This window comes from Miniopterus natalensis, chromosome 9 (assembly GCF_054644295.1).
Source record: "Miniopterus natalensis isolate mMinNat1 chromosome 9, mMinNat1.hap1, whole genome shotgun sequence".
NCBI classification, from domain to species: Eukaryota; Metazoa; Chordata; class Mammalia; order Chiroptera; family Miniopteridae; genus Miniopterus; species Miniopterus natalensis.
In genome coordinates this window covers 52,718,031-52,743,313 of record NC_142089.1, presented here as the reverse complement: position 1 = coordinate 52,743,313, position 25,283 = coordinate 52,718,031, and the positions used below count along the sequence as shown (strand labels likewise).

The 25,283-nt window shown below is 39.2% G+C and overlaps 1 protein-coding gene across 3 annotated transcripts in view; it reads right to left on the bottom strand.

The window, feature by feature from the left end:
• The window catches only part of SAMD13 (sterile alpha motif domain containing 13), a 43,241-nt gene extending 19,252 nt beyond the window's left edge, over positions 1-23,989 (bottom strand). The window contains exons 1-2 of one of the 3 annotated variants that reach the window (XM_016220662.2): positions 23,936-23,989; positions 19,177-19,261 (exon numbers count right to left, since the gene is read on the bottom strand). In XM_016220662.2, coding sequence (XP_016076148.1) covers positions 19,177-19,261; positions 23,936-23,945 — 95 coding nt within the window. In that variant the 5' untranslated portion in view covers positions 23,946-23,989. Of the gene's footprint in view, positions 1-19,176; positions 19,262-20,396; positions 20,617-20,639; positions 20,749-23,935 lie in introns of those variants that run through there. The other 2 variants (XM_016220664.2, XM_016220666.2) reach the window with 2 other exon arrangements.
• Between the last annotated feature and the right edge of the window lie 1,294 nt (positions 23,990-25,283).

Genomic DNA, 25,283 nt, shown 5'->3' with positions numbered 1-25,283 from the left:
CATGCAGATTGGGATCTTATAATGAGCGTTTCCATGTTAGCACATTATAATTTTAAGTCATGGCAGCAACAGTCTCCACTTTCTCTTTATATATTAGTGAAGGCATGTGGAAAATAGTTAAAACTCTTTCTCTGAATCTAGTATTGTGTATATTTTACGGTACTTAATGGTATTATAGCTTCTGAGGGTTGATGAGACCAAGAGAAAACTGGATAAATACAATCCATATGTGATTCAAAATCCCATTATACTCAGTAATTGCATTTGTGCTTTAAAGTTCAGAGCAAAAGTTACTTTAGACACTGGTTAATACATTATGGTGATATATTTATCATATTACTCTTCTTATAAAGCTATTCTCAATGTTACTTAAATTTCCACTCAGAAATGCACTCTAACTTTGTCCTGCCTTGATCTTTATAACTTACTTTCAAAATTAAATTAGCCTACTCTTTGCCTGTCTTAAAGCAGCCTTTGGCTAAAAGCAATATAATTCTGACTGTAATAAATTAATATTGATCTCTTTACCTATGACATATCTCAGAACAAAGCAACTGAATGAGCTTTGGTTTTTATCTCCACTCCTTTCTCCCCCTCCCTTCATCCTCACAAGCAGGGATCTGGCTACAAGGCAGGCAGCCCTTCAAAAAGAGAAAGAATGAGTCAAAAGTTCTTGACAGGTCATTTTTTATTTTTTAATACTCAGATAAATAAATGCTGACTGCATTTAGCTGCAGCATACCCAAGCAATGAAAGCACTGAAAAAGCAAATAATTCTTCAAGCCTTCTGTATATTTCAAATTCTTTAGCTTGGCAATCAGGGATTTGATTCAAATATAACTTTCCAGGCTTATTTCCCATTCCAAGTATGTACGAAACCCAACTGCGCAAAATGCTGGACTTTCCCATGGCCACAGCTTTGGTTATGCCACTCAAAGCCCTATATGTTCAACTTCCAGGAATTAGCACTTCGCTTATTTTTTATTTATTTATTATTGTTTTTTAAATATGTCTTTATTGATTTCAGAGAGAGGAAGGGAGAGGGAGAGAGAGAGATAGAAACATCAATGGTGAGAGAGTCACTGATTGGCTGCCTTCTGCATGCCCCAGAATGGGGATAGAGCCCACAACCCAGGCATGTGCCCTGACAGGGAATGGAACTGTGATCTCATGGATCCTAGGTCGCCCAGCCTGGCTAGCATTTCACTTATTTCTAAAAGGTATTGGTTCAATGTCCCCTTCAGAATATCCTCAGTCAATCTTTTACTCCAATCACTAATTAATTTTAAGCTACCTATTATGAGCCAGGCACTTGATGAGCCTCAGAAACTCAGTCCAGCAAAGAGGAAAATCAGCTGTGTGATATAGAGGATCATGTGTGTTCCCTGCCTTATTCCAAAAGGCAGTTAAGGAACAGGAGGAAGGGAAAGGTGGAGGAAGGAGGGCACAGCAGTGAAAGTCATCAGGGCAGTGTGAGTCAGGCCGTGCCGGACATGTGGATGAGAGGCTCTGGAGGCCTCAATCCGCAGCAACGCCAGGAGCAGGTCCAGGGACAGAGGGGCATCTTCCTGCATCATTTCTCTCCACTCTAATAGGTACCTCCCCTTAGGCTGACGATTTCCTCTGGAGTGGCATAGTATTCTGTCCTTGCATAGGTCTGCTGGGAATGTCTCCCCAACATCCCACCCCATCTTTCTAAAAAGAAAGGATCCTACAACTGCCTCTTTCCCAGCCCGTTCTTAACTTTCTAGCACAAATAAAGACCTCTGAACTTGAGTAAATAAGGACACCTCTCTCAAGAGGACTCAATGAATTTCTGGTTTTATTCACTATCAAATACAATTTATGCCAAGATTCCTGCTAAACACAAACATATTTCACATCCCATTCATTAATTGTAAAGATCACCTAAAGAACTTCCCTTCCCTGCTCTGAGCCACAGCACAGTGGTACCATCCCAGAGGACTTGGGTGTAGCTTCATTGCTTAGACAAAGTCGGTTTTCCTTCTGTAGGGACAGCAATAGCATGCCAGAAATTATGTGGAAAACAGCAACCTTCAACGTTGCCATTGTATAAAAGATATGTGATGCATGTTTGTGAATTCTGCTGGCTTTGATTGAAGTTCCTGTTGTTTTCATGCTTAAAATATGGTGTTATGCTTAGCTCACTCTAGTTTTATGCATTTTACTCTTTTGAAATGTACACTTCTTTAAGACAGTTATTTGCAATGGATATACTGGTATAAGTCAAAACAGTAAACACAATTCTTAACCCAAGTTATCACTTAATTTAAGGGAATAATCTAATATTTATCATAGGACCATAGGATAAGACTGAATTGTCTCTCCTCTCCCCCCAAATTCCTATGTTGAAGCCCTAACCAACCACCAATGTGACTGTATTTGGAGATAGAGCTTTTAGAAGATATGGCAATTAAGGTTAAATAAAGGCATAAGGGTGGGGTCCTAATCCAATAGGATTGATGGCTTGTAAGAGCCATGTGCATGCACTGAGGAAAGTCAGTGTGAGGACTTATTAGGAAGGTGTCCATTTGCAAGCCAGGAAGAGAACTCTCTTCAGGAGCTGAATCAGCCAGCATCTTAATCTTTAACTTGCCAGCCTCCAGAACTATGAGAAATAAATTTTTGTTGGGTAAGCCACCCATTCTACGGCAGACCAAGCTGACTAATACACCATATATCAGAATGAACAGACATAAAATATTAAGGAATAAATTTTAGCTTCACTAAGAAAAATAAAACTGTACCAGTTACAAGTATCACTATTAACTCCAATATATATCTGTATTCAAGAAATATAGCACTCTAACTTGTCCCACCAAACATATCTCCAGATCCTGATTGGAAAGTTCATTTTTCAGGTTTAAATTAGTGGCTCAGTTTATCTCCAATCCCCTCTTCTCTCTCTTTTCTCCCTCCCTCCCTCTGTCCCTTCCCTTCCCTTCCCTTCCCTTCCCTTCCCTTCCCTTCCCTTCCCTTCCCTTCCCTTCCCTTCCCTTCCCTTCCCTTCCCTCTTCCTTCCTTCCTTCCTTCCTTCCTTCCTTCCTTCCTTCCTTCCTTCCTTCCTTCCTTCCTTCCTTCCTTCCTTCCTTCCTTCCTTCCTTCCTTCCTTCCTTCCTTCCTTCCTTCCTTCCTTCCTTCCTTCCAAGCTATCTGTTAAGAAGTATTTGGTATTTAACCACTTCAAATGTCTTAGGAGTTCTATTTTATTTTTCCATGCTTTTAGTGTAGAGGTATCTTACCATCATGATCATTCCCTGTTCCAGATTGCTGTTCCCTGGAAAGAACAGCATCCCAGGAACCATCACTCACTGCATTCAGGTAGAATGGGGCAGGCAGTATAGTTGTGGGGTCTGGGAAAGGTAGACAGAACAGATGAGAGGAGTATGATGGGGAGAAAGTACCCCAGAACCACCTAGCAAACTGGATACAATCCCCTCATTGCTTTCAAAGAACATACATCTAAGGACTGTTGAGTATTTATGTGATACCACAAAAGGACATGTTTAGGAGTAAATGAATGAAAGCTAAAGTCAGTGATCAGACACACAAGTTCTTTTATCAGTTTCCTTTTCTTCTTTCCTTAAGGAGCCAGGCAAGGCTTTCAGGCAAATAACCAAATATCCTGTGAGGTTATTTATTCAACTCTAGATGTGATTGCTTGCTGCCCAAATGGAGACCTGACTGATGCATAGATTTCTGTACATGTAAACACTGTTAGATTATTTTTAATGAAGTAAGCAATAGTAGCTAATGGTATTGTTATATGAAAAATCTCTTTGATAATTCTACACTGAAGTCAGAATTTTGAAATTTTAGCAATACCAATAACAAATTCTAAGTTGACACTAATATTTCATTGCTACTATTCATCTCCTAATCCTCTAATTCACGTTGGCAAAAATGATAACTCATTTAACTTAATACTTAGCTTAATAGTTAATACAGTAAACAGCCTTCAGAGAGGGCTATCTCAAAGTCAGTATTAACCTATATATGGTCAATTAATTTTTGACAAAGGAGCCAAGAATATACAATGGGGAAAGAACAGTGTTCAATAAATGATTTTGGGAAAACTAGAAACAGCCACATGAAAAATAATGAAACTGGACCACTACCTTATACCATACATGAAAATAAACTCAAAATTGATAAAAAATTTGAACTTAAGACCTGAAACCATAAAACTCCTAGAAGAAAACATACGTGATAAGCTCCTTGACATTGATCTTGGTGATGATATTTTGGATCTGACTCGAAAAACAAAGCTAACAATAACAAAAATAAACAAGTGGGACAACATCCTGTATCAAACTAAAAAGCTTTTGCAAAGCAAAGGACACCATCAGCAAACCTACCACATGAAAAAAATTTGTAAATCACGTATCTGATAAAAGGCTAATACCCAAACTATATAAAGAAATCATAAACTCAATAGCAAAAACAAACCAACAATCAAACAATCCAGTTTAAAAATGGGCATCGGATCTGAATAGGCAGTTTCCAAAGAAGACACACAGATGGAACAACATGTGTATGAAAAGGTGCTCAGCATCACTAATCATCAGGAAACTACAAAACTAAACCACAAAGAGATAGCACCTCATGCCTGTTAAAATAGCTATCATAAAAAGGAGAAGAAATAACAAGTGTTGGTGAGGATGTGGAGAAAAGAGAACCCTGGAACACTGTTGGTAGAATGTACACTGGGATAGCCACTATGAAGAACAGTATAAAGGTGCCTCAAAAAGTTAAGAATAGAACTACCATGTGATCCTGCAGTTTCACTCCTGGGTATTTACTTATCTGAAGGAAACAAAGACACTAACTTGAAAAGATGTATGTACCCCCATCATGTTCAATGCAGCATTATCTACAATAGTCAAGACATGGAAGCAACTAAGTGTCCACCAATGGATGAACTGATAAAGACAACGTGGTATAAACACAATGGAATGCTATTCAGCCATAAAAAAGGAAATCTTGCCATTTGCTACAATGTGAATGGACCTTACAAGTATTATGCTAGGCCAAAAAAGTTAGACAGAGAAAGACAAAGTTGGTATGATCTCACTTATATGTGGAATACAAAAGTAAAATATTTAAAGAACGTTGAAAAATCCAAACTCATAGATGTAGAGAATACATCAGTGGTTGCCAGAGGTGGGAGGAAGGGGGTAAGATAAATGGGTGAGGCAATCAAAAGGTACAAACTTCCAGTTATAAAATAAATGTTATGGGAATGTAATGTACAGCATGCTGATACAGCTAGTACAGTGGAACCTTGGTTCTCAAACTTAATTCATTCCAAAAGGCTCTTTGAGAAGCGATTTGTTAAAAAATGGAATCATTTCTTCCCATTAGCAATACTGTAAATTGAATTAATCCATTCCAGACCCCCAAATGAGTCCCTGCTTTAACCTTTCCTATGCACAGGACTTGTCTAAGCTCTATCATTGTTCTCACAACTTTCCTTTTCACTTTGCTGCTACCCCTACTCTTCTTAAGACCCATAGTGACTTACTGTACACATTTAATAAGCAGCAATGGAAGCAAAAAAACCACAAAAATATTCACAGCACAACTTCCTGAGATGTTAACAATGCCATGTTAGCGGTAAACGGACTCATACTAACACATTCTCTCTGAGAGATGAGTGGCTGATCTTATAGATTTCAACATGAAAGGACTGTCAGGTTGAGAACCTTAAGTTTTGTAAGACAACTGAGGTTTAACTAATACTGTATTGTATATTTGAAAGTGGCTAAGAAAAAAAATGTAACTCTGTAAACATTTCACAATATATACAAATAATGAATCATTATGTTGTACACCTGAAGCTTAAATAATGTTATATGTCAATTATATCTCAATTTTTTAAAAAGCTAATAGCATAATATTAAAGCAAGTTTAAAACTTTATAACAATCATTACTAAGAAAAGTATCATAATAAATGTTAGTTCTAAAATTTAAAGAAATGTTTTATGACAAAACAACATACTGAACACAAAGACAAAGAAAGATAGTGAGAGACACATGCAACAAAAGGCAGAGCATTAATAAGAAATAGCTTCTTTTGAAAGTCCTTGCTAAACTCTGTTGCAGTGAACTTTCTATTGCAGTAGAGCTTCTCCACTGAGGGGTAAGGAGCGGGTGGTAGGGAGATAAACCCTTCCTGTTGAAAAGGGAAGAAGGAAAAAAAGACCAACTGATGAAAAAGAGAGTAAGACTAAGTGAATGACAAAAAATGATATTGAATACTTGTGATTTGTACAGATATAAGTATACATGTAAAATACCTAGAACCGTTTTTAGAATTTAGTAAAAATTCTAACATGGATCTAACATAGCCAAACATAGATCAATGATAAGAGTGTCAAGTACCAAGGTTTATGATTAATTCAAAATCTGCATTTGAAATCCACCAAAAAATACTATAATCCCATTTGTTCAATAAAAGCTTATTTATGTGTCCTTTGAATATATGTGTATTTTTGTGAATGTACCCACATGTGTGTATATTCTTAAATACATGTGAGTATATGTGCACATTGTCGTATGACTATGTGTATATAGTGTCCCCCCCAAATGTATACACACACTTGGAATAATTATAAAGGCAGTATTTATTAAAATACATCTCATTTTCAAAATTGAGCTATCAGTTGTTAAAGTGTGTATACATTTTTTGGGACACCCTGTATATGGCGATAGATACAAGAGTATTTGCACAGAAACTGTCTAGAATATATTCCAAACTATTAAGATAGCTCCCTCTTAGTTACTTAGTTATTTTTAAACTTAATAAATACTCATGAACCCACCAAGGAAAATGAAAGCTAGAATCTTGACAATAACTTTATCTAACCAATGCCCAGGCCCCTGACCTAAGGTCATCCTCCTCCTCAATCTCGTACTCATTTAACCTTCCTCCTGGAGCACCTGGGCGAGAGCTTCTCTTATGGTAGCCACAAATCAAATGGCTACTGAACGTTTAAAATTTGACTGAGCAACTGAATTTTTAAAATTCATTTCATTTTAATTAGTTTAAATTTAAAAACTTCAACTGGTACAAAACCTGTTTCTGTTAAAAGCAACTTCATTGTTTGGTGTGACATTTCACTTTAACCATTGCAAAACTCAGGATACTATTGTTAAATTGAAGTTCTCCTGTCAGATGCCTGTGTCCTCTCTAGTATTACACATCACATACATACATGGCCAATCTAGTTGGTGTCAACAGATTGATTCAGTTCAAATGATTTTTCCTATGCACCCGTGTAATTTTATAATGTGTTTGATGCAGACACCACAGGTTATAAGGATCTTTGAATGTTGTAACTGGAAATTAAATTGACATTTTTCCTATTTTAAATATAAATGTTTTTTAGTTAAAAATAAGTTTGAACAAATTTTAAAATTTTTAAAAGGAGGTATACTACTGATGCAAAATTGAGAGGGATGGAGAAACTAGCACTAGAATAGAACAGTAAAGCAACAAGGAGACTGGGTGAAAGTATATTGAAAATTTCATGATGAATAGCAATTGTAATTTGTTGGATCAGAACAAAAGAAAAAAAGCTGTTTGTTGTGTAAAAAACAGTAAAAAATGAAATGAACAATATTAAGAGACATTTTCAGCAAATATAGTGAATTTGGTAACTTCCTTCTCGACAATCGAAAAGGAACTGCTGAAGTTAGTCACCTGAAATCAAAATTAAATGTCCCACAAAACATTATGAAGTGATTTTAAAAAGAATCCAAGCTTATAAATTTGTCCAGCTATAAACAGCTTGGTTTCTTGCACAAAAAAGAAAATAATTTTTTGATAGATATGTGGTTGTATTCAGATTTGTTAGAATATTATGAGAAGAGACTAAAAAGGTACTTCATAAAAAATGAAAGATTCTTCAATCAAGCCACCAAAAAATTGTGTGACGAATACAAGATTTATTTAGCATTACTAGTATCAATTGATTCAAAATTTGAAAAACACAAGACTTTCTTTAGCTTTAGATGAATAATAGTACAGTGTAAAAGACACTGCCCAATTAATACTTGCAGTGTGCTTTGTCTCATAAGACTCCCAACTTTATTAAGAAATGACAACAATTTTATGGCCTGAAAAATCAGACTCATAGTTTAATTATTTTCAAATCATCTACACCTGTCAAAGAACTTCAGCTAGATTGGCAAAATTAAATTCTATCCCAATGGATAGCAATTCAGCCACATTAGGTGAAAAAATAAAAATTTTAAAAATCTGGATTTAATGTAATTTTAAAACACAAGACTTGTATTTCGCTTATTGCTTTGTTCTACTGTATGATATTCATGTTCAGTTTTAAAATCAGACTCTTTAAAACTGTCATGGATACTGTTGTTAAATCATTCAGTATATGTCTGCAAATGCTATGGATGAACGCCAGGTATATAACTCTTAAAAGAAATAGAACACAATAAATTTAATAACTGGTGTTCTTTGTCAGTGATTCTTAAATAAGTTATGGAAGAATTTTGCGAAGATTTGTTTTACTGTTAAGTCCAATTCAAGACTTTATTAAAACAAAAGAAATACTTGCCAAATATTCAATATTTAAGGGCAAAAAAAGTCAGAGTACTTTATATTTTCTCATTGATATGAGACTACCTATAAATGACCTAATTTGAAGCTCAAAAAAGGGAAAAGTTAATTTGTGATCTTGTATGGAAATGGAATCTTTTCAGAATACAACACAACAAAAATAATTTTACACATTTTTCTAACAAAAATCAATTTTTTAAAAAATTAAAGAATGATTTATTAACACTACAAACTTAGAGTTACTTCTAAATTTATGCAATACCCCTTTGAATTTAATAACAACAATATTAACATATGTATTAGTATATTTAACTTAGGCAGAAGTAGTTTTAAAACTGATAATGCTTTTGCTTCAAAGTCAAATCAAATCTTATATAAAAGAAGAAACAGTTGAGTCAATATGTATGTGTATATTAAAAGAATAATTTTTTGGTATTTGATTTATTTATTGGAACTTTTAAGTATGTTTGGAATTATTGGGGTATGTGATTCTATTTTTTCAATTGTAAATTTTATGAAATCTACTACAGATCAAATACTGCTAATGAAAATTTTACATCCAAATTGAGAAATACTCTAAGTATAAAATATACAATGGATTTAGAAAATTTAGTTCAAAAATGTAAACTATTTTATTAATAATACGCTATACTGGTTACATGTTAAAATACTATTTTGAATATTTTGAGTCAAATATAAAATATATTAAAATTAATTTCATCTGTTTAAATTTGACCACTAGATAATTTAAAATTACATATGTGGCTCAAGTGTTATTTGTATTGGGCAGCACTGGTATGTATCCAGAAATAGAATGGCTGAGTTATAAAATATTTGATTGTTTAACACTTGAAGATGATGCAAAATTGTTTTCCAAAGTTGCTGTACCAATTTAAACTCTCATCAGCACTGTCTCTTATAAATCCATATCCTAATGATTGGTATAGTCAGATATTAAAATTTTTGTCAAGTGAATGGGCATAATATTGTAATATTGATATGTATTTTCTTGGTCATTAATGATATGGAACACCTCTTTATATGTTAATTGGCCATATAATTTCCTTTTCTGTGGAATGTTTGCTTATGTTTTTGCCATTTTTCTTTTAAATCATTTTTTATTTTTTTATTACAGTTGACATACAATATTATATTAATTTCAGGTGTACATCCCAGTGATTAGACATTATATAACTTCCTAAGTGATCATCCCAATAAATCTAGTACCCATCTGACACCATACGTAGTTATTAGGATATTATTGACTATATTCCCTACGCTGTACTTTACATCCCCCGTGTGGGCTGCTGTAGTTGTGCCTTGATTGCTATTGGCACATCAATGGGAGAGATTACCTCCAGGCTGATTGCAAGGACTGGCTGAGACCACCAACCACCGTGGCGGATCAGCTGTGCAGGGGCCTCCCCCACAGAGCAGGACTTACTTCAGCAGGGCTCTGTTGTCAGTTGAGTCTGCCCCTTGAATGTTGCTGTGGAGGTGGTTGGGTGGTGCTTCAACATATTCTAAAGCTGTTCACCAGGTGTGCTGACCAGGTGGCCCCTCCCAGGGCCACCCAGCATGAGCTACGAAGCAATCTGCAGATGTCTGCTGCTTTTGCTGGGGTTGAAGGTGCCCAGGTGAGGTCAAGCTATGAACCGAGGCCATCTGCTGCTGGTGCCAGGCCTGGGGCGACTTAGTGAGGGGTATGGGGCATGCTGAGACCAAATGCTGCATGTTTGAGAAATTTTAGGAAAGTCTAAAGTATGAGCCAAGACCAGCCATTCATATAGAAAACCCACCAGAAACAGCTTGGGTGGGCCCCACAAGTTTGGTGGGGCAGGGTCTTAAGAAATTACCAGGGCAGGGCAAATAGTGATAGCAAGCCTCAATCCCCACTGTTTTTTACAGCAAGAAATTATGGGGACTTTTCTTCTCAGCTCTGGGACACTGGGTTTGGTGTGGGGCTGGGACCCTTTGCTCCTCAGATGGGATCCCCGCAGCTAAAGCATCCCTCCTGATTTTTATCTGCCACACATGGGTGTTGGATCAGCCAGTTGTGTCTCCTCCCTCCTACCAGTCTCAATGTGGCTTTTTAAAATCCCTAGTTGTAGGACTTCTATTCAGCTAGATTTCAGGTGGTTCTGAATGATGGTTGTTCCATAGTTTAGTTGCAATTTTGATATGGTTGTGGGAGGATGCGAGTGCCACGTTTACCTACTCCACCATCTTGACCAGAAGTTTTGCCATTTTTCTATGGCATTTTTCTGTTTGTGCCTTTTTTATTGATTTGTTGGTTATTACTGTTGAAGACTCTGAACATAAAATTAAGTGTACAATTCACTAACTCTTATATCTCAAAATGAGTTCAAGTAGGAATTAGGCCTTGGTGATTATCATGCTAAATCATATTGATTTACAATATTCAGTATAACAGAGATCTAACAAGGGTCATAATTAGAGATCTAACAGTTCTCTGTGTCAAGACCAGGAGGCAGGGCCCAGCTGGGCGTGGCTCAGTGGTTGAGCATTGACATAGGATCCAGGAGATCACAGTTCGATTCCCAGTCAGGGCATGCCTGGGTTGCGGGGCTCGATCCCCAGTCGGAGGCGTGCGCAGGAGGCAGCCGAGCAATGACGACTCTCATCACTGATGTTTCTATCTCTCTCCCTTCCTCTCTCTGAGATCAATAAAGATATACTGAAGACAAAAAAAGACGAGGAGGCAGGAATAAGTGAACAAAGGGAGAAAGAGAAGTCCAACAGGATGTTTGTTTAATATTGTCAAGGTAGTATTTATTGTGTCACAGTCATTTAGGTAACTGCCAGACAGAAGGCCTGAAACATATGTTTCAATAATTTTTTTCCCTTTCTTACGATAATGACATAAGAATCCATGGTCTGGCTGTAGAATAAGCCTGTCCCAACACTGCTTAAAACCAGACCCTCTGCAGTTTGTGAGACTGAGTGAGGACAGTTATAAGACAAAGTTGTTTGGAAGGAAAAGAGAGTCATAGGAGCGGGGTTCAAACCTTAGTTTTGCCACTTTCTCATGTGAACTTCAGCCACTTCTCTGAGCCACAGTTTGTTTCCTTGAAAAAAGATTGCAATAATATTTACCATATCTAATGTTGCAAGAATTCAATGAAATAAGTTTGTAAACATAATTAGCACAGTGCATGGTTCACAGTAGGCACTCTGTGACTATCACTGCTGTATCACTCTACTGTCTACAAATGCCTCCTTTTCATCCTCACGACAATACTCCATTCCTATTTTACAGTCAAGAGAACCAAGTCAGGGAGAAAGTAAGTGATTTACTTAGTAATTCTTCTTCATCTAGTTAAGAAACAAAAGCCAGATCAAGCCCGTCTTCAGAACCTGACTTAACTCAAAGTTGAAAGCACTGTCCATTGCTTTCCAGTGTCATGCTTAATTTCTCCCTGGTGTCCAGATTTGGGCTAGGAGTTTTGTTTCTTTCCTAAAGGAAGGTGAATTTTCCTTCTCAGCTAAAGAACTGGCTAGATTAAAAAAAATTATTTCAGACTTACAACTGAACAGTTGCAAGGGTAGTGCAAAAAACCTACATACCCATCACCTAGATTGCTTCAAATGTTTACATTTTACCACGCTTGCTTTATTCTTTCTCTTTACTGGCCCCTCCCCTTCTATATAAAGCAAGAGGCAGAAGAAGGAAGGCAGAGGAAACTCTAGCTTGAAATTCATGGTCTTAGAGTCTTAAGCAGAAATGACAAATATAAATATATAAACTAGTCCTGCTACATGAAAGCCACTCTGTTTCACGTTCCTCATGTAGAGCTTAGCCTGGAGCAGTGGTTCTCAACTGCAGTGATTTTATCCCCAGGGACATTTCACAATGTCTGGAGACATTTTTGATTGTCATGATCATAGAGAGTGTAGTACTAGCATCTAGTAGGTAGAGATCAGGGCACTGCTAAACATCCTACAATGAACAGAGCCCCCCCCCCCCCAACCCTACCCTGCCCCAACAAAGAATTATTTGGCCCAAAATGTCAATAGTGCATAAGCTGAAAAACCTTGACCTAATGCAGTGGTTCTCAGGACATCAGTATCAACATCACCAGAGAACATGTAAGAAATGCAAGTTCCCAGGCCCCATCAGAGACCTAGTGAATTAGAAACTCTGGAGGTGTGGCCAGCAATCTGTATTTTAACACACCTTCCATGTGATACAAACTCAAGTTTGAGAAATAAGTGGCCTAGTGTACTTAGAACAGATATTAAAATATTCTGTAAACCAGAGAAAGGCACACATGTGGAATCTAATGAACAAAATAAACTAATGAGCAAAACAGATCCAGAGACATAGAAGCATGGAACAGACTGAGGGATCTCAGAGGGAAGGTGAGGATGAGGGTGGGGATGGGGGGGTTGGGAAGAGATTAACCAAAGAATTTATATACATATATGCATAATCTATGGACACAGACAATAGTTCGGTCAAGGCCTGGGGGAGGGAGGAGGGAGTCAACAGAGTAAAAAAAGGGACATCTGTAATACTTTCAACAATAAAGATAAATTTAAAAAATATTCTGTACTTATAAGAAATATACCATTTTGGAAAAGGAAGTCCTAGCTTTGCTAAATTATGGTCATATTATTAGATGTTTGCATCCATCTATAAATCTTGAAGGCAAACAAAGATGGGCTTCCACAGTCTCATGCTTTTATTAAAAGCGACTGAAAGCACCTTTGATAATCTAGTCACTGCAGTGCAGAAGAAAAGATTTGGGCTTGAGAGCCAGCCTTAAATCTGAAACCCAGTCCCACCACTTACAGGCTATGAAATCTTAGAAGGCCTTTAACCTTCTGGAGCTTCAGTTTCCTCAGCTATAAAATGAGAATAATAACACATACCTCAAAATAGAATTAACAAGGCTTACACAAAGTGCTAGGCACATAGAAGGGACTCCATAAACAGCAGCCTTGTAAAACTAAAGCTCTGATCAGGAGCATGTGGCCAGTGAATAAGGGCTATTATCCTAGGCTTCTTTGGAAATGACCCTTTGTAACAGTACATGCCCCAGTAAGCAGCTATATTTTCCATACCTGGAAAGCAAATTGGAAGCAACTGTAAGCCCCAATTTTGGTAGATCTCAGAAATAGCCTTAAGACTCTACGTTTTATGACTTTGGGGATTCTGCAATATAATCTTACTCTGCCCTGTCCAAGAGGTTAACCACTAACCACTACAGCTACTATATAAATTAACTGGAACTTCTATTTCTGATTAAGATGGAGTAACAGGGCTCAGATTTACCCTTCTGCCTAAAACAACTAAAAAAATCGACAAAATATATGAAAAAATGTCACTCAAGGCATTGAACGTAGGCAATAAAAAACAGTAATCCCTGAGGGATGGGAAACAAGCAAGGTAAACTGTATCCAGTTACTACCTGGAGAAAGATTTTAGGCTGTGCACAGGGCACAGTCCTAGGAAAAAAGAACTACACAGAGAGCACTCTGAAAATCTCAAGTACTCAACAGAGTACTGATTATCATATACAAGTGAGGAAACTAACTGAGGCTGGAGAAAAAACCACTCAAAAGAATTAGAACAATCCTTAGAGATCATGCAGAAATGGGAATAGTACCTGTTTTCATCTGCCAGAGTGAAAAACCTCACAATTCAGGAGCATTGGTTACAGTGCAAAGATGAGTCTTACCTCAATAAAAGGGAAAAAACACCCTTAGCCTAAACAATTCTTTTTTTATTTTTAAATCCTCACCAAGGATATGTTTTCCATTATTTTAGAGAGAGGAGGGGAGAGAGAATGAAAGAGAGAGAAATATCGATCTGAGAGAGAAACATCCATCAGTTGCCTCCTATATGTGCCCCAACCGGAATGGAACCCACAACCTGGGTAGGTGCCCTGACCGGGAATCAAACCTGCCACCCCTCAGTGTACAGGTTGATGCCCCAACCAACTGAGCCATACCAGCCAGGGCAACCTAAACAATTCTTAATAGCAAGACTTAACAGGATCAAATTACCTGTTTCTAAGTAATCTAAGCACATCCCGGGACAAAGATCAAGAATATCTACAGGAATACAAAATATTCAGCATTCGACAAAGTAAAATTCACAATATTGATATTCAATAAAAATTAACAGGCACACCAGTATGGAGCTTCCTCAAAAAATTAAAAATTACTACCATATGGCCCAGCAATTCCACTTCTAGGTATTTATCCAAAGAAAATGAAAACACTAATTTGAAAAGTTATATGCACCCCTATGTTCACTGTAGCATTATTTATAATAACCAAAGTTTGGAAGCTACCTAGGTATTCATTGACAGATAAAAGGATAAAGAAGATGTGGTATATATTTATATATAATGGAATATTACTCCGCAATAAAAAAAGAATGAAATCTTGCCATTTGCAACAACATGGATGGACCTAGAGGGTATTTGGTTAAGTGAAATAAGTCAGAGAAAGACAATACTGTATGATTTCACTTATATGTGGAATCTAAAACAAAACAAACAAACAAAACAAAAACAGATTCATAGAAACAGAACAAACAGATGGTTGCCAGAGGGAAGGGGTGTAAAGGGATAGGTGGAAAAGGTGAAGGGGAATCAGAAGTACAAATTTCATTATAAAATAAAATAAGCCGTGGAGATGTAGTGTATAGCACAGGGAATGGAGTCAATGATCTTGTCATAATTTAGCATGACGACAGATGGTTACTAGACTTAGTGTGGTAATCACATCATAAGGTATACAAATGTTGAATCATTATGCTGTACACTTGAAACTAATACACTTTGGATACCAACTATAATTTAATATGGTTTTAATAACAAAAATTACCAGGCATGCAAAGAAACAGAAAAATAACACCCATAATGAGAAGAACAATCAATCAACTGAAAATTGAGTGAGAAATGACAGAATTCGTAGACAAATACATTGAAACATTTATTATGGCTATATTTCATTTGTTCAGAAGTTAGAGGGAAGACTGAATATGTTAAGTAGAGACATGGAAGAAATGAAAAAAGATCCAAGTTTAACTCTAGAGATGAAAACTACATTGTCTGAAGGGAAAAATACATTTGGTGGAATTAACAAGAGATTATACAGTTCAGAAAAAAATTAGAACTTTAAGGCAAAGCAATAGAAACTATCCAAAATGAAACAGGGAAATTTAAAAAAACCAAAAAAATTAACAGGCATTAGTGAATTGTGGGACAATGTGGGGTAATCAAATAATTGGAGTCCCCAATGGAGAAGTGGGGGGGAACCAAAATAAAAATTGAAAAATAATGGTTGAAAATTTTTTCAAATATGATGAAAACTAAGCCCACAGATCAAAAAAAATAAAATAGATTTCAAGCACCAGAAAGATGAAGAAAACTACATCACATCTCATAATCAAATTGCTTAAAAATCAATGATAAAGAGGAAAAGAAAAAGCAGATAGGACAAAAAAAGACATTATATACAAAAGAAGAAAGATTAAAAAAAGATTAAAGGTTTTCTCTTAAGATCAGGAACAAAACTAGGATGTCTAATCTCACTACTTCTATTCAGCTTTTAATTGGGTGTCCTATTCAGTGCAATAAGGTAAGAAAAAGAAATAAAAAGCATCCACATTGGGAAGGAAACAGTAAAACTGACTACTCACAAGACATAATTGTCTGTTAAATATCAAAAGCTACTAGCAGTAATAAGTGAGTTCAGCAAGGTTGGAGGATACAAGGTCGATATAAAAGAATCAACTGTATTTCTAGATAGCAACAAACAATTAAAAATTTTAAATACCACTTTTCATAGAATAAAAATATGAAATATGTAGGGACACATCTGACAAGAGGTGTGCAAAACCTGCACATTGAACACAACAAAACACTGCTGAGAGAATTAAAGACGACCTAAACAAATGGAGGCAAGTGCTGTGTAAGTGGGTTGGAAAACACAATATTGTTAAGATGTCAATTCTCCCTCAATTGATCTATAATTCAGTGTAATGCCAATGAAATCACCAGTAGACATTTTTTGTAAAAACTGACAAGCTGATTCTAAAGTTCATATGGAAGTGCAAAAGACCTAGGAGAGCCAAAACAAGTTTGAAAAAGAACAAAGATGGATGGATAACACAAACTGATTTCAAGATTTATTATAAAGCTATAGTTATCAAAATAGTGTTGTATTGGCATAAATACATACAAAATTATCAATGGAGTAAAATAGAGAGTCCAGTAATAGATGCACACATATATTATCAATTAATTTTTCAACAAAGTTTCAGAAATGATTCAACAAATGCTGGAACAATTGGATATCCACAGGCAAAAAAAAAACAACCCCCAAAAACACCACCACCAACAACAGAAATACTTTTATCTTTATCTTGTACCATACACAAAAATTAACTAAAAAATCAGTCCTGAGTCTAAGAAATCTTAAGAGAAAATCTTTGTGACCTTGGGTTAGGTAAACACTATCTATAAAATAAAAAACTGATAAAAAGGACTTCATCAAAATGAAAATCTGCACTTTGGAAGACACTAAAGAGAGAATGAAAAGGCAAATTACATACTACAAGAAAATATTTTTGAACCATGTTCGTGAGGATATAGAACTGGAATGCTCACACGCTGCTGGTGGGAACATAAAATAGGACAACCAGTTTGGAAAATAGTTTGGCAGCTTCTTAAAACTTTAAACATACACCTACCATATAGCCCAGCCATTCCATCCTTAAATATTTATCCAAGAGAAATAAAAGCATATGTCCACACACAGACCACACAATGGTCTAAGGAGCTTCATTTCTAACACCTAAAAAAATGGAAACAACCCAAAGGTCTGCCAACAAGTAGATGGATAAACAGTGAGCAAATTATTATATATCTAGACAATGAAATATTACTCAGCAATAAAAAGTAATGAACTATTGATAAACACACACTATAACATGAATGAACCCCAAATGAATCATCCTGGGTGAAAGAAACTAGACACCTCCCCCTTCCCACTGAAAAAAAAGTACATTCTGAATAATTCAATTTGCACAAAATTGTAGAAAAAGTAAGCTAATCTATAGTAACATATCAGAGCTTGCCTGAGGATACAGGGGCAGGGAAAGATGGTGAGGTGGGGGTGGAAAATATTAAGGATTATGGGGAAACTTTGTGGGTGACCGGTATGTTCATTATCTTAATTGTAATGGTTTCATAAGTATATACAAATGTCAAAACCTATCAAATTTTATACTTTAAACACATAGTTAATTATATGTCAATTATATTTCAATAAAACTGTTAACTTTTAAAATTGATTAAAATTGAATAAAATTAAAAGTTCAGTTCACCAGTTACCCTAGTCACATTTCAAGTTTTTAATAGCCACATGAGGCTAGTAGCTACCATTTTGGACAGTATAGAATAGAACTTTGCCATCAATGCTCAAAGTACTATTGGACAGCACTGATCTAACATACATAAAAAAGCGCCTTTTCCTTTCATTCCTCCTACATCTACCTACCCCAAACGTCAAGAATGGGAGTAAGCATGACAGCACGGCACTGATATATAAATTACCTGAGAATTTTAAAAAGCAGATTTTATTAAGTTTAATGTAACTTTAATGGACAATATATCTTCCATTCATAAACATACATACAGCCCAGTGTTTCCTCACTTAGATATCACAGCTTCTACGGACTACATTTAAGTTCCCTCCAAAGCTCAAGTTGAAGGCAATTTTAAACTAAATGACATGGAAAGAAATGAAACAGAAAACACCCAGCTGGAACTTACTTTATCTTTGTAATCAAAGTGGTTATAGCTTCAATATAACTTCTAAATGAGAATATACATTTTTTATGTATTTACAGATATCTTTGTGAATTAACTTTTTGTTCTGTTTCAGAATACGCTACATAATGCAACTGAATTTTCCTATGTAAAAGAATCAAGCATATAACTCACAACAAATATAATCGTAAGTTTCAAATGTGAGAACAGACATTAAAATAGAATGCTACAGTGTACACCGATATCTTTCACATTCAAAGCAATGTTCATAAAATTAGGACAGGGAAGCTGTTAAAACTTGGTATTCTCACTAAAGTTTTTTTCCCTTCCCCCATGATAGCTCTCAGTTTTGGGAGGGGTAATTTTATTTTAAAAGACTTGAAAAAAATTTTTTAAAATAAAATAAAAAGACTTGTACTCTATTTTCTGCCCCCCAACCTTATAGCCTATGGACTTGGGAGGCAGAATATGTCTGTTGGGTGTTCTTGTTTCCGCACACAGAATGCAGGGCTGAAATCCTCAACTGTCCCTGTTCCAAAGCCTGATCCACAGTTTGATGTCTGAGTCACCTGAGAAATGGAATATGGAAAAAGGTGACTGGGGTGGGGGGGGGGGAGAAGGGAGGCTAGTGGCCAGTGTAGAACAACCAAGACAAGCCCCAAACAGTGTCTTGGAATAGATACGCAAGAAATACAAAAATAGAAACCAAGTCCCTCTGTTATTCGAGGAAGCAGAACTCACAAACCAGTTTCACTTACTTTTTTACACCGACAGAGCCATTTTCCTTGTTTTCCATGTCAACAGATAGTATGGGAAGGCTGCAGGGTTCCTTTACTTCAGCAACTAATCAATAAGGGAGAAAAGCTTATGTTTAATTCTTAGAAAGTGAGAGAGGAATATATATTCTGAATCGGAAACGTAATGGTTCCTTTTACAGCTTCACACCAGTTCACGTATGTTTGTTTAAATCGCCAGTTCCCTCAGCGATTGGAGAGATGTGATTAAACCTAAAGAACTGGAGGCGACGGGTGGGGGTGCTCTCCTCTGCACTGGCACTCCCTGCCTTGACAATAAGCATTTGCAAACGAAATTGAATCCCTGTTCAAAGCAAGTTCTGTGTGAACTGGCACAGCTTCCTCTGGGCGCAAGCTCTCACTGAAGACATTGCAACTCACAAATGAGTCAAAGTGGAGCAAAACAATCCCCCTTTTCCTGCCCCTTCCCACCATGGGCTGTGACTTCTTTTTTGCCTATTGCATTTGTTGTTGTTTTGTCCACTCCCACTCTTTCTGTATTTTTTCATAGCAGTGCCAAAGAGCACTTAAAGCTTTTGTCAGCAAGTATCCTCCTACCTCACACACTCTCACACGAAAGCCTCAAAAACCCGGCGAGATGGCCATGCTGGAAGCTCACAAAAATGTCAGAGAGCCCTTTGCACAGAAAGGTGGTGGTGTGTGTGTGTGTGTGTGTGTGTGTGCAAGAGAGAGAGAAGGCAGCTCATTAGATTTACGTAAAAAAAAAAAAATCACCCAAACATTCAAGGAGCTAGCATAGCATCCATCACTTTGTCTTTTTGTTTAGTAGGACGAGGGCTGTGAAAAAAAATAACCCTCTGCAACTAATATGCAATTAGCAAGATGAAAAAAGCTATGAACAAAACTGTTTTTTTAAAAAAAAAAAAAACACAAAAAAAAAAACTAGCTCTGAAACACAATTACTCTTCTCCAGCTGAAGCCATAAATTAAATACATTTCCTCCCAAATCACTTTCCACTTCGGCACTCCTCTGGGGATGGCTCTGACCTGGCAAGTGCATCGTTTCGTATATTCGCAAGATTTTATCACTGTGAGAGAAGTAGATGATTAGCAAATATTCCTGTACGTGTGGGATTCTCACACACACACACACACACACACAACTTCCAGCTGCTAAAGCACTCAGATCACTCCCAGAGAAAGCCCACATTTCGTATACATACAGGTATTAACCAACAGCCCACACCGCGGGGCGGACGCGAGGTAGTGCTGCTGCTCCGCGGCCCACGGCTTTCAGTTGGAAACTGTTCACACAGTCACCATTTTCTAAGCGCCTCAGAAAACAAAACAAAAACAAAACACGCACAAGGATACTCAGTTGTAACACCGCACTACCTTGTCTTACTATTATTCTTTTCTTTTTTTTTTTTTTTTTTTTTTGGTGGAAGAGTAAAAAGAAAACCTACCTAGAAGCAACTAAAACATGTCATTTTTTTACAGGCTTATCAAGAACAGCCAAAGAAACCCCCATGTTTTCTTTCACAAAGTAGGCTGGCAAAGGAATTCAATAAGGAGGTACAATTTGACACAGTGAAATAAAACCAGGCTGGCGCGCGGCCAGCATGACGTGGGGACTCGCACGCGGGCGGCACCAACTGCCTCCCGGCTCATGGCTGACTTTTTAAAGCTACAGCGCGCCCGCTCCCGGCTGCCCACCGCCCGCAGCACGCCTGGTGCGCGGGAGCCGCCCGGGCCCGGGCTGCAGGGGCCGCCTGCACCTGTCTTGCGCAAAGGAAAACAAGCTGCATCGCCGGCCTGCTTTCTCCCTCCCCTTCGTTGTTGCTGCATGGTGAAGTGCTTGTCATGTTTCAAACTCTTTTTCTCCCCTGTGGAGGGAAGAAAATAGAAGAGAAAATAAGAACCCAGTGCTTATGGGGCTCTAACCAGGGAACAGGCAGAAGCTGCCGTCCTGTGTCCCTCTCTCTTCCTAACAGACACAGTTCCCACGGCTGGCTTTGAAGTAATCTCTTTGTGAGGGTAAGAGCAGCACTGCCCCGCAGAAGATCCTTTCACTTCATTATGCAGGGAGTCACAGTTTTCAGAGGATGCAAAGTAAATGACCAGGTCTCCTGGGCATGCCCACATTCTTTCATTTTGCTGTTCATCCTACCAGATGAAGTCAGCAAAAATTCAAAATGAAACACACCTTATTTTCCAACAAAGCAATTAGTTCTGGGAGGTTTAATTTTTTTTTTTTTAATCCTCACCTGAGGATGCGTTTATTGATTTTAGAGAGAGGGGAAGGGAGAGAGAGAGAGAGAGCGAGAGAGAGAGAGAGAGAGAGAGAGAGAGAGAAACATCAATCAGTTGCCTCCCGTATGTGCCCTGACCATGGATGGAACCTGAAACATAGGTAACATGGCCTGGCCGCAACTGAACCCATAACCTTTCGGTGTACTAGACGATGCTCCAACAAGCTGAGCCACACTGGCCAGGGCCTGGGAGGTTTTAATTTTAACTGTTAATCCCAGTTGCACAATAAGCATAATTCCATACATTCAACTAATATTTATTATCTATGAGTGCCTAGTACTCTATTAGTTACATATGAAAAAGGAGATATTGTACCAATCCCCAAATTCATAGTATCTCCCACCATCCTAAATCCCAGTTCAGGAAATTGGGAGGTGGCGTAGAGCCTGGGCATGGTCTTTTGATGAAGTTACCCTGGTCAAGCTCACAATTCTCTTGCTTGGCTGAGAACCATGGCTACAAACATTCCAATCCCACAAACGTGCTGCAGACACACATGAAACATGCAGAGTTGTCACTGAAATAAACACTAATCAATATTTGGAAACTTATAGGCCAAGATGTAAACAAAATCACTCAAAGATAGGGCAGAGAATACAGGTTTCCAAGAAGGATCCTAGAAAAAGTCATCTGCTGCTGTAATATTATATAGATTTCAGGCAGAATTGCGGAGAAATCTGTGGGTCACTCTTTTCCTTAGCAATTTTTAAGGTTACTAGAAGATTGGCAATTATGATCTAAATTTGGAACCTGAATTTCAAAGTCAAATTTTTTTCTCTTACTTGTTCCAGGAGTGATATTAGAAGTTTTCACCTTGAAAAATCATTGCTCAGAAAGATGTCTCTCTGCCCATCTTTGCCATTGGCCCCTTGAAAAAGCAAACAATAATTTCGGGATCAATTCTAAGTGTTCATATATTTTTGAGCACCATTTATTGAGCATGGGTCTTTTACCACTGCTGATCAAAATGATGTACTCTTCTGGAGATAGACAGCTCTTTCACCAAAAGTTTTATAATGATTTTGGAATTGATCTGAAATTCCTGAACTACTCTCCAATTAAACTCAAATAAAAGAGAGCGGGGCTGTGAGTCCTGGAGGCAAGGAAGGTGTCCTGACAGTACTATCCTGCCGTAACTCAGAACAAAATCAGGTTCAGCTCTCCACTCTTGGAAGGAGGGGTAAGAAAATGTAGTTACACCCAACTCTTCCTTAGACACAATCACAGGAAGAAGGATTCTGAGGATTCTCCGAGAATTTTTTCCTGCATATAGAAAAGGACATCCGCTTTTGTCTTGCCTGCTGTGATCAAAAGTTTGCCAGTTAGACAAGGGTAAGGGTTTATGTATGGGGTTTGTGGTCTGTAGTCTGAATGGTGTAACGTGTGATGAGTGTACTGTGTGTGCTGTGTGTACTGTGTGTGGGTGTGTGTACTGTTTGTGGTGTGTGTAGTGTGTACATATTTGCAGAATGTGTAGTGTCCATGGTGTGTTTGTGCGTAAGTATAGGGTGTGAGAGCGATGTAAACAAACAAGCCCTTCTCATCCAGGACATCATGGAATGTCCTAAAATACCCTCGTGGGCCCCCGTGTTGGGATTCAGGAGCAGGACTTTTGGGCATACTTGGGAGTGGCTCAGATAAGTGGGAGATGGGTCCGGAAGGCATGGAAGCGGGTGCCTCTGTTAGGCTTCTTTTATTGATCGGCAGTCATGCCCGAGAGAGAGCAGCCGGGTCCAGAGAGCCAGTGCCATCCCAAAGGAACCACCGCCCCTGCCTCCGCCAGGGAATCGGCCCCCAAGGGTGTCCAGCCTACATCGCAGAGCGCAGACCTGGATCCATAAGGGTGCAGAAGAAATCTCAGGAAGGCACCCGAGGGCACCGCAGAGCTCAACAACGGGTCCCCAGGGGCGTCTCAAAGGAAAGTGAGTAGTTGCCTGGAGAAGGGGCGCTGGGAGCAGGGCAGAGGGCAGGAGAGGGGACGCCTGAAAGCCTCTAGCACCAGCGGCGCCGCCCAAAAGCCAAACGACACGCCTGTGGCCCCGGCGACACTGGGAAAAGTTTCTGGCCAAGACTTTCAAGAAGAAACGGTTCGCTCTGAGTTTAGGGGCTCCCCGGGGCAGCCTGTCTTTGGAAAGGGCGTGTGGAGGTGTGGCACTCGCTGTGCACAGCCCAGCCGAGCCGCGCCGTCACCCGCTTCCATCCTGCGAGCTCTCCCCCGCGGCCCCCTGCGAGCCCCAGCGCTGCGCTGGGCCGGGCACGCTTCTGCCCCCAGTTCCACTCCAGGGTGACAGAGTCCACGCTCGTGGGTGCAACAAGCTGCAGAGGCACCGGACACACAGCAGAGACGAGGGAGGGTTTTTATTGTGGTTTCCTTCGTGTCCTTTCATCCTGGAGAGGGGAGAGGGCGGGAGCGTTCCCAGTGCCCTCGCAGCACGAGTGGATCACTTACCTCCCCGCATGGCCGGCGCCGGGAGGCTTTCCCCGGCGCGGAGCTCCGGCCGCCACGCGCCCGGCCCCGGTGCAGCCAGCCGGGCGCGCGCGGCACGCCGGGACTTGTAGTTCTCCGCGGGCCCGGGCGGGGCGGGGCCGAGTGGGGGTCGCGGCTGGGCCTCCGGGAAGGAGCGAGGCCGGGAAGTGGAGGGACGGGAAGGGCCCGGGAAGGGCCTGGGAGTGTAAGGGAGGGCGATCTTAAGAACTTACAACCCCGGGGGTCCGGACAGGGCAACACTCCTGGAAAGATTTTTCAGTGGGGGGTGTTCAGACTAATAGCAGGCTTCACTCAGTGGGCTTGGGCAGCAATGGGAGTTTATGCCGCTTCGGGCCTTCCTCTCCCTCCACCTCGCGCGCCCACGCGGCGCTCCCCGCTTGGAGCACCTCTGCTGTTGCGCACGGAATAACGGAGTGAAGCCCTGGATAGGCAAAGGGAGGGTGAATAATTGCATCTTATATTTGTAAAGCACTCTATAGGTTACAGAGCACTTTTTACTTAATTGGGTCATTGTATCAGAAGCATAAAGCAACACTTCAGGAAAACTCAAGCTGCAGGGAGTTTTTGTGTTTACACCCGCCGGCGTGGACGGCACTCGCTCTCTCCGTCTCCTTGCCCAGCCCTACCTTAGCAGCCAGCGGGGAGAGCGGGAGGAGGGCTGCAGACAGCTGTGGCGGGGCCTGCAAGAAGAGGAGCCTCTGTGAAGGGCTTTCTTGAAACAGCTGATGAGTAAGCCCTGACTAAGCGAGGAGCTGAGCGAGCCGGAAAGCAGAACCTATGGACCGGAGGACTAGAGTGGGGAGGGAAAGGCGGCGGGGTAGAGATGGAGCCTGAGTAGTAGAGGGTTGGGTTTAGGCTAGAGGCCATAGGAAAAACTGTGTGTGCGTGTGTGCGCGTGTGTGCGTGTGTATGTGTGCATGTGTCTGCGTGTGTGCGCGTGCATGTGTGTGCGTGTGTGCGCGTGCGTGTGTGTATGTGTGCATGTGTGTGCGTGTGTGCGCGCGCGCGCGCGCGCGCGTGTGTGTGTGTGTGTGTGTGTGTGTGTAGAAAGTTTAGAAGCCAGATAGACCTGGAATCCTGGTGTTGTCGCTTCGGAGCTAACTCTGCCATCTTAGGTAAGTTAGTAACCTCCCCAAACCTCATCTTTAAGATTTAAATAATAGTTCCTACTTTACAATTGGCTGTGCAGACTAAAAGAGCTGGAAAGCACTTAGTATAGTGTAATTATTATTATTTATTATTAATTAATTAAAATTTAAAATATTATTATAGTATAACAAATATTTATACTCTTATATGTCAGGCACTA